The 15,259-nt window shown below is 48.5% G+C and overlaps 1 protein-coding gene across 3 annotated transcripts in view; it reads left to right on the top strand.

Moving 5' to 3' along the window:
• Positions 1-2,352: 2,352 nt before the first annotated feature.
• Positions 2,353-15,259, top strand: part of UBAP1L (ubiquitin associated protein 1 like) — a 16,255-nt gene continuing 3,348 nt past the window's right edge. Inside the window, exons 1-4 of one of the 3 annotated variants that reach the window (XM_009635019.2) lie at positions 2,353-2,441; positions 7,291-7,442; positions 9,888-10,640; positions 12,010-12,219. In XM_009635019.2, coding sequence (XP_009633314.1) covers positions 7,311-7,442; positions 9,888-10,640; positions 12,010-12,219 — 1,095 coding nt within the window. In that variant the 5' untranslated portion in view covers positions 2,353-2,441; positions 7,291-7,310. Of the gene's footprint in view, positions 2,442-4,261; positions 4,784-7,023; positions 7,078-7,290; positions 7,443-9,887; positions 10,641-12,009; positions 12,220-15,259 lie in introns of those variants that run through there. The other 2 variants (XM_035890625.1, XM_035890626.1) reach the window with 2 other exon arrangements.

Below are 15,259 nucleotides of genomic sequence, written 5' to 3'. Positions count from 1 at the left end.
CGGGCCAAGTGCATCCAGGAGGGGGAGGAGAAGACCCGGGTACGGCCCCCGGCGGCCTGATCCGCCTCCCCCGGCCGCCGTGCGGCCTCCCGGGGCCTCCTGCGCCTCCCTCCGGGGCACCCGCCGGTAGCGGGCTCCGGGTGGGCTGTGCCTACCTGGCTTTGGCCCCTGCGGTTCAGTGGGTGCCACCTGGGTGCTGCATAAGTTCGGCTTGCTTGGAGACACGCCGTTTCCAACACCTGCAGTCCTGCTTCTTCCTTAAAAGCCTTGGTGGGCAACTCAGCTTTGCCACGCTGGCGTCCTAGGCCTTGGCAGTTGGCGTTTAATTAGTTTCCGAACTCTCAGTTGTGTGTGGAGGTCTTCCTCTCTGGTCCTGAGCTGTCAGCCTGCCCCACGATGCCCATGGTTACCCCACAGTGGTCAGTGCCATTTCAGTAGCCATAAGCCTTGCCTGCAGGTAAAGCTGCTTGTTTGCAAGCTTTTTGCTCTCACTGGGAAGTAAAACAGCTCCAAAGCAAAAAACCAAAAATCCCTCAAATTAGGTTTGCTGGGCAGGCACCTTTGTGCTAGCTGTTGGCTAAAGAGCTGCCCCCCTGCTGGTGCTAGGTCTGCTGCTGGGATGGTACAGAGCAGCTGTTGGTAAAGGTTTTGTGTTCAGGTTGTGGCACGTTAATGGTCTTTAATTGCCAAGCTGTAGAATCGGGATGGTTTATATTTATTATTAATGTTTTTCCTAACTTCCTGTGGTTAAAGGTTATCAGGCTTTATGAATTCATTAGTAATTTGGCCCAAATTTATGAGTTGCTCAGCATTCTGTCTTTCTCTCCTGAGGTCTATCGTGTTTAGCTTTTTCATGAAGAGGCGAGGTTGGGTGGGTGACTTGCTATGGCTGTGTTACTAGGAAGTTATCCTGATCTCCAGTGCTTCCCTAAGCTTTTTGAAACTACCATTTCATTCTTGTCTATGTGGGATATTTCATGTATTGTATCTGTTTTTTTTTTTTCTTTCATAGGAACGAGAACTCAAGGCCGCTGCAGACAGCGTCTTATCTGAAGTACGGAAGAAACAAGCAGACACAAAGAGGATGGTGGACATCCTGCGTGCATTAGAAAAGCTTCGGAAACTGAGAAAAGAGGCCGCTGGCAGGAAAGGTTAATGATGAGATTTTTACCAAACTTTTTTAATTATGCACACAGGAAATAAGATGATGCGCGTGCCCTGTGCTGATAAGTAAGGTGCGGCTTGGAAAAGCTGTTTCTTTATTAGTGATTTTAGTTACATTGTTATGCAAGAATAGCTATAAAATGCTGAATACAGTTGTTGTGTTCTGACGTTTCCAAGCTCTTTCTTGATAGAAGAATTATTCCAGTAAAATAGTTGTTAGCAAGGTTAAGCTCATGTTCCTCTGAGATTTTGCCAGTGTTCTCAAGTCTGATAACAAACCCCCTTCTGAATTTGAAAATTTAAAATTATTTCTCTTTCTGTTTAGGTGTTTGCCCACCCCCCTCAGCAGACGAAGCATTTGAAAGTCAGGTGGAGAGTCTCAAAACGTTGCTCAAAAATCGCACAGAGCTGTATGAAGCTGAGGAGAGAGCACTGAGAGTTATGCTGGAGGGAGAACAGGAGGAGGAAAGGAAGAGAGAAGTGGAAAAGAAACAGAAGAAGGAAAGGGAAAAACTACTGCAGCAGAAACTCGAAATTGATTCCAAGCTGTTTGGGAATCCAGGTAAATTCTGCACGCCGTACTTAACAACAGTTTTTTTCCACACCACACCCCCATCTCACAGACAGCGCATTTAAAATGCAGGCACAAAAATAGTTGAGAAAGAAATCATCCACTGGAGTAATTTATGCTCTGAGGAAAAGATGGGATAAACATAGCGTGCTGTTAACACATGTGATGCAAGAAGAACTGTTTAGCTCTTCAGCATAGACTGCAGTGTATCTCAAGCCAATTTCGTAATGTTTTGCAAGAAGAGGTTGTAGATGAAGTCGAAGTGAGAATAAACAGAATAGATTGAAGACTTCCAGCACCCAACAGATGCTTTAGTCTGGTGATTTGGGAAGTGCGACTCGGGTAATCTGTAAAGATTCAGTGTCCATATGTTCCTCTTGTTTAGAGAATGGAGGCAGGAAAAGTTTTGCTCGTCTTGACTTGCCTCTGACAGCTCCAGAAGGATGAGGAGACATGCGAAACATGTAAATAGTCCTTAATATATTACATAGGGAAGTGATTTCAAGTTATAGCTGGGGAGCAGCAAATGAGTTGGCAAATTTGAGGGGTTCTAAGACTTACTGGAATTGCGGGCCTTTCTGGTTTATTGAAGGATTTCTTTTGTTTGTGTTCTAACAGATGAATTTCCTCTAGCCCATCTATTGCAGCCCTTCAGAGAATATTACTTACAAGCTGAGCATTCTGTAGCAGCTCTAATCCAGATCAGGTAAGACCAAACAAAGTCTTTATTTTATTATCAATGGTGTCAGGTATTGTTTGTTGAGAACGCAAAATTATGGTCCCTTTTGGTTTGTTAACTTCCAAATACGGTTATGCAATGAATCGTCCTGGTTTTTTTCAGCTAAGGATCAAGCTTCTCACTTGGTAGAGTTGTATCCAACAGATGCCTGTGTGAGGCAGGGTGCACTTCTATGCATAACCATTCCGTTTAATAGAATAGTACATACAATTTTCACATTTGTGTTTTGAAAAATAAGTTTCAGAGTATAATATACAGTGTTTTGTTTATTCATCAGTACGGAAAAATACCTGTGTGGGTATATAATAAATCTTATTACCAAACTCATACCGGCTCTCCTCTCAAACAACGCTTTCTCTGTTAAAGGCATGAATGGGATCAGTACTTGGTGCCAGCTGATCACCCTGAAGGAAGCGGCATCCCTCCAGGATGGGTTCTTCCGAGTCTCCCCACAAATGACACTTGGGCCACTGCTGTCAGATAATTTAGTAATAAATTATTTTAACGTTGGAGGAATGTTTTGTTATAATGGCATGTGTAAATACGAGAGGGTCCGAAGAGGAAGTCTCATCCTCTGTTTCGGTAGCCAGGTACTGGAGTGTCTTGAAGAAAAATCTAAGAACTGTTTTTGCCATCTGACTCTGCAGGGAAATACCCGAGCAAGCCCAAAGCTGCTAGGCCTCTTGTGGTATGGAATTACGATCCCACTGCAAGTTTTTGTGAACAAATCTCAATGAAGAAACATTGGTGACGAGGGTATTTGTGCCAGTATTAACATCCTATTTTTAGTGGCTTTTATCTTTATAAGCTTAAATCCAGGTGATGAAATCTCCAGAAATAAAGGAGGTTTTGATTTTGTTTTTTTTTTTTTTAAAAAAGAAAGATCTGATTAGTAAACATGTTTTTCTTCTTAAATGAAGCATGTCAAGCATCACTGTCAAAATAGTTTCTGTATTTTCGTGTGTAGAAACGAGCCTATTACAAGTTTAAACCAATTCTAAAGTACAAACAAGACGGGCTTTTTCAGGGTTGATTAAAGCAGCTGTTGACATTTTACTTTTGTGGACTAAAATTGGTATCACAGCATGGAAAAATTTCCCAGTTGTCGTGAAATAGGTCAGGCAGCCGTGTGAATATATATAAATTTGATGAATAAGCCTGCTGGAAAACAGTAAAATCTGAAGTGTAACCTACTGTAATGGGGTTTGCCTACATAGCTATTTCTGTATGGGGACAGATCATGTATATAATATTTGATTAAAAACCACGGCTTTATTTTATTTTGTAAGTTGTTTTTTCTACAGAATAAATAGAGAAAAATGGAATTTCTTTTTTTGTTTGAAGTGTTTTGACTCTGAGGGAGAGATTTGTTTTAGTACTTGGCATTGAAGACGACTCCAGTGTGGAGAGAATTGCTGGCAAAAGGTTTGTGTGAAGGAACTTCTCCCTCCTACAAGGCAGCAGAGGCATCTGATTTCAAAGCCTTCCATATTTTGGGTGGTTTGCTTGAAACAACGATGGGCCACGTGAGCTTGGGGCTTTGCTGGGCTACGCAGGTCGTCGTGGCATCTTTCCAGAGCTGCAGTCATTATTCTTGCTTGGCCCTAATGTGCGGGAATGGCTTTAATCTCTCCAATTCCTTACCTCTTCGCATCACAACGTTGTGTAATTCATGGAGGAGGCAACATGTAGTTGCCTAAATTCAACACTTTGGCCTTAGGTGTAATGTTAATAGTTTCTTGGCTGAAGCTTTGCGTTGATTTCTGTTAGTAAGAGCACACGAACTAGTAATGTTTGATAGAGTTAGAATTACTCTGGGTGCAGAAGTTGGCAGTTCTTGCTCACGTGTGTATCACCTACCTAGAACACCCCAAACCACAGATTACTGGGAAGTCCTCTGGAGGCAGGGCCTCTGCTTTGCCTGTCGGTACATCCTCCAACCCTGCTGTTGCTTCCAGCATCTCGGTGCTCCAAGACTTACGGCTGGGTCAGGTCCTGGGGAGTCTTACCTGATGAAAAAGGCAAAATTCAAATAGCATAAAAACTATTGCAGAAACGCCGCTTTCAGTTCAGGAAGCTTAGTGACCGGAGGATGCTCTGCTTAAATAGTTAGGCTCCTTATCCCATCAGCATCTCTGACGGGACGGGCTAACTGCTTACTTAAGCTGCGATAATCTTAAAACTGTCAAAGTCAGATGTGCGTCTGACACTGCAAGAATTTAAAGACCTGAGCAGTAGATAAGCAGGCAGCTCAGAAGCAGCCCTGTGCTCCCTGCCCTGCGAGAAGAGCTCCATGATTTCATCTGACGGTAAGGATAACTTGGTATTGTTAATAAAAACAGGACTTGAAAATGCCAGCAGATGATGTACTGTTAGGTGTATTTCATTCCCTCAAGCTTTCTGTGGTTTGTTCTTGCCTAATGACATCTGCATTTAAAATGTTTCATATTTTTAGTGAGGAAGATGTTGAAGCCACAGATGGAAGAGGAATGTTTAAAATCTTAACTCATAAAATACGTGGGGACAGGGTATTAATTCTTAAAAAAAACCCTTGTGTATTCAGATTTAAGACTCAAACTTGTCCGAGTATAGTACTTTGTACTGGTTTTAAGTTTTAAAAAGTTATTACAGCCTAGAAGAAAAGAGGGGTTGGCTATGAGTTTCCGAGACTCATTTGTATCCTTTTCCTTCTCCAGTCCCAGTGCAGTTCAGGTTTCTCATGCTTTTAAGGCACATCCTCTTAAAAGGAAGGAATTTGACAGGAATTTGTTCGTTTGCCAGCCTGTATCTTTGACGTGAAAACAGGCATCGCTGGTGCGAAGCAGACGAGGTCAGAACCCCTGTAGGCGTTGCTTGCCTGTGTAAGTTGGTGTTTATGGCTGACCCTCTTTTGTTCTTGTCTAGTAGCATTTTCGTTGTCATCGCTCCTCACCCCAATGTACTTCTTTTTTTCTAAATAGCGGTTTGGGGAATTAACACTTGTGGGAGCCTTTCTCAGAGCGCAGGATTTGTGCAGTGAAAAACAGCGAGACACGGTACCATAAGCTCCGCGTATTTCCTTCATCGTGGCTTCAGACACATTCACTACCCATCTCCCTCCCTTACAGGGGCATTTTAAACCAAGTAAAGCCATTCTAGGTGACAGACAACGGGTTCCCCTTCTCCTTTGCACCTTTGTACCGCGCAGCTTTTGGGAAGAGCTGGTTTACGGCGCGAGCTGCAGGGAGGGTCCGTCCCTCTGGCAGGCAGGGGCTGTGTGGCCAGGCGGAGGAGCTGGGGGAAGCCGGGGGAAGGCGGCTTTGCTTACAGATGTTCTCACGCGTTGTCTTTGCCGGTGCTGACGTGGATTGTAACTTAGGCTGAGCCCTCTTAGGCTGGGGAGCAGATGGCCGGGCTCCGTGCAGGCTCTCCACACGTTGCATGTGTCGCCTGTTAGCTGGGGTACATGTGCGGGAGCCGCAAAGCTGGTTACGGGCTCTGCCTGCGCTACAGCCCCGGGTATTAAATGCTCCTGGCGTAAGCAGGCGAGCGACAACGCCTGTAATTCTGACAAGAGCAACCAGGTTGAACTGAGTGGTTGCACATGTCGCTCCTCCTTTGTGGTCTAGAGGCAGTTCATTAGTCCTCTGCTAACATAAGAAATGACCTGGAATACCCTTTCCCATGATAGACCCTTATTTTTGCATTAGGCTAACAGGCAGCTTTCCTCGATACATTTGTCTGCTTATTTTCTCTTTGTGGACTGTTTATCCTCATTGTCACAGAAGCCATTTCTTTTTAAAGGAATAAAAAAAAAAGATCAGTGAAAGCACGTCGGGATCCTGTCAGGCCAAGTATTTACTGTTTGTGCCCTGAGGATGGCTGCTGAGGGCTGCTGCTTTGGGATGAGCACAGGCCGCAGGTACCAGAGCGTGACGGATAACTGGCCATTAGATAAAAGGAAATTATTTTGCACGCTGTTGTCGCTGGGAAGCCGAGGACTCGAGGCTCCATGCAGCAAGCAGTGGCTTTTTACTAAATTGAGACATTTAGACCGAGCTGATGGCTATGCTATTGCAGTAACATTTTCCATGCCGCCATTCCCAGTTCATTGGAAATTTTTCTCTCCCCTGCTACTCCTGATCTAAAAAACATCACCGCACTTAAAATGACTCGATGTTTCTTAAAAGCTAATCTGGCCTTAAAATGGCTCGTTCTAACACCGAGGCTTGCCTGATGCACCAGCCTCCTTGCTTGGCTCTCGAGAAGCTGCTGCGGCGCTGGGGGGTATGCCCTCGCCCCAGCTCCCCGGGGCTGCTCCGGGTGATGGCTTAGCAGCACGCAATGTGCATGAGCTCCACAACCATGGCTGCCCCCAGGTCAGGCAGAGAGAGGAGACCTGTGAGGTGTCCTCCTTGGCTACAGTTTCTGCCTCCGAAACTGGAAAAAGTGCTTGGTCTGTCCCCAGCTTGGGGAAGGGAGCGTGCGATGGGCAGTGGAGGGAGAGGCAGGAGGAGGGATGGAAAGCAGTGGGGCATGCATGGAGGTGGAAGTGGAGGAGAAAAACGTTCAGGATCTCTGCCAAATGGTCAAGTCCTGTTGGCTCCAGCTCTGAAGAGCAAAGGTTAGTTCAGACAAATCTTCCCAGTATCAGTAATTAAGATTTTGCAAATCTGGGCATTGCACACAGTGGTTTTTACTCAGCTGGCGCCGTCCCTAAGGGCTGCATTCCTTTTACCGGCATCTCTTGAAATACTTCACCTTTCCCTCCCTGCACTCAACTTAAAAGGTGCTGGTCCTGCCTTTTACCGTTTTGTTTCATCCCTTCCTCTGGCAGCAAGGAATCAGGCAGCAGTGATGAGCTACCTGGATGGAGTTCCCTTCCGGACTGCCAGGAGCCTCGACGGGGACTCTGGAGGAAAAAACACTTTAATCACTGCCCCGGCCATCGACCTACCCGACTGCGCTGATGTCCTCATGAGTACCATGGTGAGTCACCTCTGCTTGCGTCCGCACCCAGATTCTCTCCTGGGGGGACGCTCAAAGGGATGCAGCGGTGTTTGCCTTTTCTTGTGAAAGAAGGGAAGGGAAACGCCTCCTTCTAATTGATCTCCTCTTAATTGGCTGGTTTACAGGAGTGGGAGGAGGGGAGGAGGATTTGTGGTGGGTGGGAGTGAGGAAGGGGTAGGTTTGGGGTTGGGTTTTTTTATTCCCATCCAAGCAGGAGGGTTGGGTCTTTCTGGGATAGGAGGACAAACTTCAGGCTCTGCTCTGGGGTTGTTTTCTAGTCTGGAATCATCACCATCTTATTTATTAATAAGATTTATTAAATATTTATTAATCTATCAGAGAGGTAAGCAGGCAACACTACTTGTACTGGCAACATACATATATATAATGTGTGCATATATATATTAAAAATATCCTGTGGCACCTTGTGATCTCCCATATTGCTGAGTCCTAAACTGCTTTTGAATCTTCACCTATTGCTGTAGCAGCTCTGTCACCAATTTTAAACCCCACCACAGTGATTCAAAGGAGCTGTCTGTGCTCTGGCAGGGGGTAGGAAGCCTTTCCCCACACAATTGCCCTGAAGGCCTGGAGTCAGCTCCCTGGGCTTATGGGTAGTGCTAGCACAGCGCCAGTCGAAGATGATTTCAGAAACATTTTGTGTGTTCAGCCTTAAGTAGTCTCACCCGTAGATGGGGTCAGTGCACTTCACGGGGCGAAGGCGATCTGGGCGATCCCAAAGAGCCTCTGCTCATTCCTGGTGATGGATGAACCAGCAGTAAAACCCCCGTGTCCGTTTTTTTGCTAGCTCACCCTTGCTTATCCCTTCCCCAAAAATGACACATCCCAAATCCACAGGACGTGTTTAATGTGAAGAGTCACCGTGCTGTTCATTTCAAGCAATTCCTCCAAAGGAAATTTTAATGCACATGTTTTTTGCCACCTGTGTAAAGGCAGGTGATGGTCTGCATCCCCATGGACTAGCTGAGGTGGTTTACCATCCTGTCCATCCAGCAGTGTGCCCAGGTGGCCAGGAGGGCCAGCAGCATCCTGGCGTGTGTCAGGAATAGTGTGGCCAGCAGGAGCAGGGCAGTGATTGTGCCCCTGTACTCTGCACTGGTGAGGGCGGACCTTGAATATTGTGTTCAATTTTGGGCCCCTCACTACAGGAGAGATGTTGTGTTGCTGGAACATGTCCAGAGAAGGACAACGGAGCTGGGGAGGGGTCTGGAGCCCAAGGCTGCTGGGGAGCGGCTGGGGGATCTGGGGGTGTTCAGCCTGGAGCAGAGGAGGCTGAGGGGAGCCCTCATCACTCCCTACAACTGCCTGAGAGGAGGGGGGGGCTGGGGGCGGGTCAGGCTCTGCTCCCAGGTAATGGGTGATGGCATGAGGGGAAACGGCCTCAAATTGTGCCAGGGCAGGGTTAGGTTGGTCATTAGAAAAAATGTCGTCACCAAAAGGGCTGTCAGGCACTGGAAGGGGCTGCCCAGGGAAGAGGTCGAGTCCCCATCCCTGGGGGTATTTAAAAGATGGGTAGACAAGGTGCTCGGGGACAGGGTTTAGTGGTGGACAGGTATGATTGGGCTTGATCTTAAAGGTCTTTTCCAACCAAGTGATTCTATGATTCTGTCCTGGGAAACCCCCAGCCCTGGGTTTCTCCCTGGTTGGGGACGCAGTGATGCTCCCTGCTGAGACCAAGAAATTGCACTGGTGATCCAGTCTGATCCTTCTGGAGGCACGCGGTGGTGCTTTCCTTGGGGAGGCTGGTTTGGGTCCACAGCTGACAAGTGGCAGGGAGCAGTAAAAACAGCATTCCTGGGCTGTGAATGTACTTGCCTGCCCGTCCGGAGGAGACCTTGTTTGGAGAGCTCTGGGACGGGCAAGGCTTGTTTGTTCCAGGAAAACCCTTGAATTTCAGTCTCAAACATGCTTATATTTTAAGCTGGAATACGTGGAAATGACGACTCTGTTATGGGACTGGCTGAGCCCCTGGCGCCACCGGAGACTCCCACGGCTGGTCCTGCCTCTGCCCAAGGTGGCATCTCCCCCCTTGGTGGCTCCTGAGACTCTGTGCCCCATGTGGGTGCCACTAACGGATGCTGTCCCCTTCCACAGCAGCCAAACTGACAGAAAACCACATCTGAGCATAAGACACCTATCGAAAGAATTGTAGATACAACTCAAAATAGTACTAACTTCAAAGCCAGATTTTTTTCAAGCATGAATTTGGGGATTCTCTACAGGGATGAGGCTGACGCTGTCCAATGCTATAGCCCCTAGTGCCTGCAGCCAGCCCTGGTGCTCAGGGAAACAGGAGCCAATATGGGAAGGGTGCAGCCCTTACAGTGCCCTCGTGGAGTGCATGGTTTGCTCCGTGCCCTGTGTTTCAGATGCCCTCACCAGCTGCTTCTTGCTCTTCCGCAGCACGACTTCTCGCTGGAAAGAAAAGTGCTTTACTGGGTCGAGGTGGCCTCTCAGCAGCAAACCTCCCGGCATCGAGTCACCTCCGAAGTCGTCCCCACAGCTCCGCCGTGCTGGCTGCTGCTGGTGGACCCCGCCGACAGCTACGGGGGCAGAGCGCGGGACGGGGCGGTGCGGCGCTGCATCAGCCTCAGCGCTGCCGACGGCAGCTACGGGCATGTGAAGGGCAGAGGTGCCTTGTCCGACACCGAGAGCGAGACCTGGCACTCAGAGGAGGATGAGTACTCGGAGGATGACGAGTACTCCTCGACTTCCTGGGAAGAGAACGACAAGGATGAAAAGGTTTCCAGGAGGAGAAACGCTGGGAGAGGTGTGATGCCGCGTCCCAGCTTTTACCAGACCCGACCAAAGACATCACCCGGCTTGCTGGAGCCCTCGCCGGAGAACAACAGCCACAACCCAGCCAGCCCGGACCCGAGCAAGCAGAGGAGATCCATGGTGATATTTAACAACATGAAGAATGAGCTGGAAGCAGCCAGGAGGAAGCTGGCTGCTTTGGTGCATCCTTTGAACAGAGCTGCTACAGAGAGCGGAGGGATCCCAGTGCCACAACCGCTCGCCCAGTGCCCCCGCACCAGCCGCAGCGTCAAGTACGGGCCAGCCCCGGATATGTCCCACCTGGGGACCTTGGTGCCAGCTCCTCCAGTCACAGCTGCACCGATCCCCCCGATCAAACGGCATAAGCCCACGGTGCCGGTGAGGTGGTTTTCTTCTGGTAGCCCTTTGCTTGTTGCTGAGGCAGGAGGGAGGTGGAGGGTGTCGAATCGGTCCTGTTTGCTGGGGTCTGGCCAGCAAAATGGAACCAAAACGGGGCTTTGGGAACACTAAACCCATGAGAAATTGCTGATGAGTTTTCATAAGAAGTGAAGGATACTTTTTTTGCTGGAGTTTAAAGGCAAGCTTTCTGGGAGAACATTTACTTGCTCTGTCCTAACCAAAACATCCCTGTTTTTCCTGACAAGCAAGGCATCTTATTTGATTTTCAATCAAAATGCTTAAAAAACAAGTGAAAGAAGTTTTTTTCCCTTGAACGGAGACAAAACTGGGTTGTTCCTGCATCCCCTCTCTTCTGGATCTCCCTCATTATCTGTCCCTGTGCTCACTGCCCTCCTTCACCCTGTTTTATAGCTGGAAAAGGCCACTTCACCTGACACCTCGTGCAATATTGGCCTCCTCTGTGTAATGTCTGTCTGTCTTTTCATAAAAGTGTAGGAAACTTCAGATTTCCTAGTCCTACTAGAAATATGAATTGTTTAACGATAGAGGCAGTGATGTGAAGTGATGGAGTAAATATTGCTTCCCATCACCTTGAATCTGAATTGTGCCATGTTTTTTAAGAAATTGCATCTCATCCAGCTACTTGAGAGATTTAGGAGATGAATTACTGAAAACTCACAATTAAAACCATTGGACACATGAAAGGCCAGGTTATTTACATGTAGTTGCATCAGATACAGGGTAATTAAGGAAAGATTAGATGCCCATGTGTATTTATACACTAAACAGCTGTTGCAACTAATTACTAATCCATCGCCCGCCCTGCTCAGCTGCTGTTACAAATGGATCATGCCAAATACTAAAGCCTCATACTCAGGCAAGCATTTCTATGTGCAAGGGCATTTCTGGAGATGGCTTTGTAAGAGAAACCTAGATGCATCTGATAAACATCAGGGGCATAAATGAGGCATCAGGGGAGCATCTTCCTGCTCGGGCTGCTGCATCACCTGCCTGTGGGCAGTGCTGCCTCGCTTGGCCGGTCGAGGGTGGCATTTATGGCTGGAGATGTGACCAGAATTCCTAGGGAAAGGAAGCTGCTCTTGCATTCTTTGCACCATGAACGCTCCTGAGCTCTGTTTTCTCTGACCTGTCCCTATAGCTGAGCCTGGATTTAATTAAGTCCAGTCTCCTTTGAAGCCCAAGGGGGTTTGTTCCAGGTATGGGAATTTTCCTCTTCCAGAGAGAGCAAGGTAACTGCTGGTGTTCAAAAGCATTGCTTCAGCCTGGGTCTTTTAACATCATTTCATGAATGGGAGCAGGAAGAACATCTGCTGTTTTTTTCTTGCAGTCCCTCAGCCCCTACACCTGCCTTCCCCCTGCCTCCACGCCTGCGCGACCCCTCAGTTCCCAGAGATCCCAGCAGGATTCGGCGGCTGATCTGCTCGCGGCGCTGAGCCAAGAGGAGCGAGACCTCATCGAGCCCGTTATAGCCTTGGGCTACCCCACCCGCAAAGCCATCCTCACCCTCCAGAAAACTGGAAAGCAAAGCTTAAGTCAGGTTGGTGGAGCTGGCACGGCGCCGTGGAAGGTTTTTGATAAAGAAAAACTTGATTTTCATGGAGAAAGGGATGGTGGTCTTGCTTGGGGTGGACTTCTGATGGCCTTGGGTTTCCCGCTTCAGTATCAGAGCTCAGTTGACAGGGTTTTCCATGAGATCACACAGCTGCACTTTTGCCATAATAAAATAGCAATGAGTCGCCCTCAGCTTTTCAGCGAGTGATATCGGCTGGGTAATGTTATCTGTTCAATCTGCTGTACAGAGCATGGTGTCCTTTTGAAGTACAAATTTTGCCCCCGTATATGGAAACTTTTTGCACGTCATTTTTTCCCAGCTGTTAAATTCGTATGATTACTGCCATGGCTCATTCTGTCAGAGCGGGACTGTGCGAATACCTCAGAGATTTGCCTGGTCTCTCTCCAAAACACAAGTTCCCCGCATTGGAGCAGCCAGGGACTCCATGTAAGCATTGTGGCTGGTTCCCAGAGCTCTTTTCTTGAGGAACCCTCTATAATAACCTGGAATTTATTGAAAATAATGAACATACAACCTCTTCCTAACCCTGCTGTCTGGGTACATCACAGCCCACTGCGCTGCATCCCAGTTCCTGAGGTCTCTGCTTGTCCAGACAAACTCCCCGTGGTCCAGGTGGACTCGGAGCACCCGTGCCATGAGGGAGGCTGCTGGCTCTGACCCTCTGGCTTGGCAAGCTTGGGACTGGACCCATCCATCCCATCAGAGGATTTAATAAATTATCCAAGTAGCTCTTGCAGAGAGAGAAGGGTGTTGCAAGAGGGATGTCCGCTGGGCTGTTGTGCCACAGGGAGCAGGAGCAGACTCCAGGCAGGGTTGTGAGCAGGCACGGCACCGAGCAGCCACAGTCTGGTTCCAGTCTCCCTCCCGTGCTCCCGGGGAGCTGCCTGTGCTGTGTGGGCCAGCTCTTACCCATCCGGTCGGTGCACGAAGCTGCTCTGCGGCTGAGCCATCCTGCAGCTTCTGGCTCCCTCCTGAGACACCCCCGGCTGGACCAGCCTCTCCAGAACCTCGCTGGTGTTTCAGGCGAGCGTCGCTGTAAGCCGAGGTGGGAAGGGAAGCTTTAGTGCTTCAATTCGTAAAGGTTTCATCTTGGCAGTGGGAGATGGGCAGAGCTCAGCCCACACTCTTTGCACAGAGCCGTGCAGGGGTGTCTTGTAGCAACTGCTGGCTTCAGTATGAAGAAACAGTGCATCTTATTAAGGATGGAAATGAGTCCAGTCTCCTCCCTCCTGTATAAACACCACAACTCCCATTCCCTTGGAGAAGATTTTAATGCACCAAAACGCAAGGTCTGCCTTATATCCTGTGCCTTCTTCACCAGCGGTTCCCATCTTTCCCATTTATACCCAGTACAGCCAAGATAAAACGTAAAGCCTAGCCCTTCGTGTGTCTCTTACAAGTACAAAACTACCAAATTAGGCTAAACCTTCCTGGAAAATATGTTTCAACTCAAGTTAAAAACAAGAGCTGTGGGCGCTCTTCATTGCTTGCTGGTGTCACGCGGGGTTTCAGTGTGTGACGATGACAGCTTCAACTGTGAAGATTGATTGTAGTACCAGATGGTAGCCAAAAATTGCTCAATTTCTTTGCAGTGTCAAGTCAAACTGGCAGAGCCCACCATGGTGGAGAAGGAAAGTCTGCTGCCTTAAGGAGGCAATACTTTCTCAATTTTGGTGGAAGAGCCTTTTAAAGGCTCAAGCAGGGTTAGTTGCCCCAGTGTGCCCCAGGTTCATCATCTAGGATGTCGTGGCTAAGGGCTAAGTCAAAAATGCATCACTGCATTTTGATCAATGATCGTTGATAGATCAAAAATATGTCATTGATCCAAAGTACAGGAGAGATGGCTGCAGCGGTCAGCATCCACCTCCCCAAACAGGGGTTCAGAGCAGGGTGTTCACCACAGGACATAGCCCACTGCACCGGCTGCCTCCTGGCCGTGCACAGATGGGGAGCCTCTTCCTGTGGACTGTTGCACTCTTGAAGTCAATACTACCGTGAAATATGTGCTCAGCTGTGCTTCCATAATGTGCTCCTGCCCTTTTCCTCCTCCAAAAGAACTTGCTATCTTACCCCGAGTGATAACCTAGATCTTCAGTGCTTCCTACAAGCCTTGTATCAGCCATCCCCACTGGTGGTGGCTCTCCAAGCCTCCCCAATGCTTGTAGAAGTTGCCTTCTCAGTGGCGGCGTTTGATGCAGTGAGTTGAGAGGGCTGTCCACCGCGGTGCTGGCTGGGGTCTCCCTGTCCCCCCAGAGAGCCTCTGACCCTGGAGGCTCAGCGCCCAAGGGCTGGTGCCCACCAGGTTTGTGCGTCCCTGGCTTGAACCCTGCTGCAAGGCTGGGAAGATGTTTACCCTGTTCCTCCATTATGAAACCAGCATTTGGGTCTTTGGTGGTGTTTGCTCATGGTATTTCCATGCTAGCAGCTTGTGGTCCAGGTGGTTGGTGAAGTGGATGGTGGCTTTGCTCTTCTTAAGCAGACAGTTGTTGGAGCACTTGAAGTGGGGACCTCATGGGGACAGGCCTTTCTGATGGGCCAAAGTGGCACAGGGACATGTGAGATAAAACCCACCGGGGAAGGATTTCCTTTACATCACTGCACACGCTCATCTTTGATGTGAAAAGTGACATTGCTGCGCGTAACATCAAGTAGCAGCAAATGAGAGAAGAGATAAATCAGCAGGTTACTGATCCAGTTACTGATCCTACAGACTACCAGAGCCAGGAGGTCTCTTCCCACACAAGCAGTTTGTGATGAGGTTATTGGGTTGGCCATGTATGGGATAAAGCCAGGGTCTCCAGGGGTGCCTGCGCTGGAGGAACTTCACGTCTAAGTGCGATAAGGAGCCTCCCTGAGAGCTACAAGGGGAGAATGAGCTTCAAGAGAGCAGTGGCACCTCCTCTTCCACCCCAGTGAGCAGTGGGGCTGGGAGCAGACCCAGGGGGTTAGCAGGTCATAGCAGTTAACCTGGTTTTGTTTAGTCTTCAGGATATATATATATATA

This window comes from Egretta garzetta, unplaced genomic scaffold, assembly GCF_000687185.1.
Source record: "Egretta garzetta isolate BGI_Z169 unplaced genomic scaffold, ASM68718v1 scaffold322, whole genome shotgun sequence".
Classification (NCBI taxonomy): Eukaryota; Metazoa; Chordata; class Aves; order Pelecaniformes; family Ardeidae; genus Egretta; species Egretta garzetta.
This window is presented reverse-complemented; position numbering and strand designations above follow the sequence as displayed.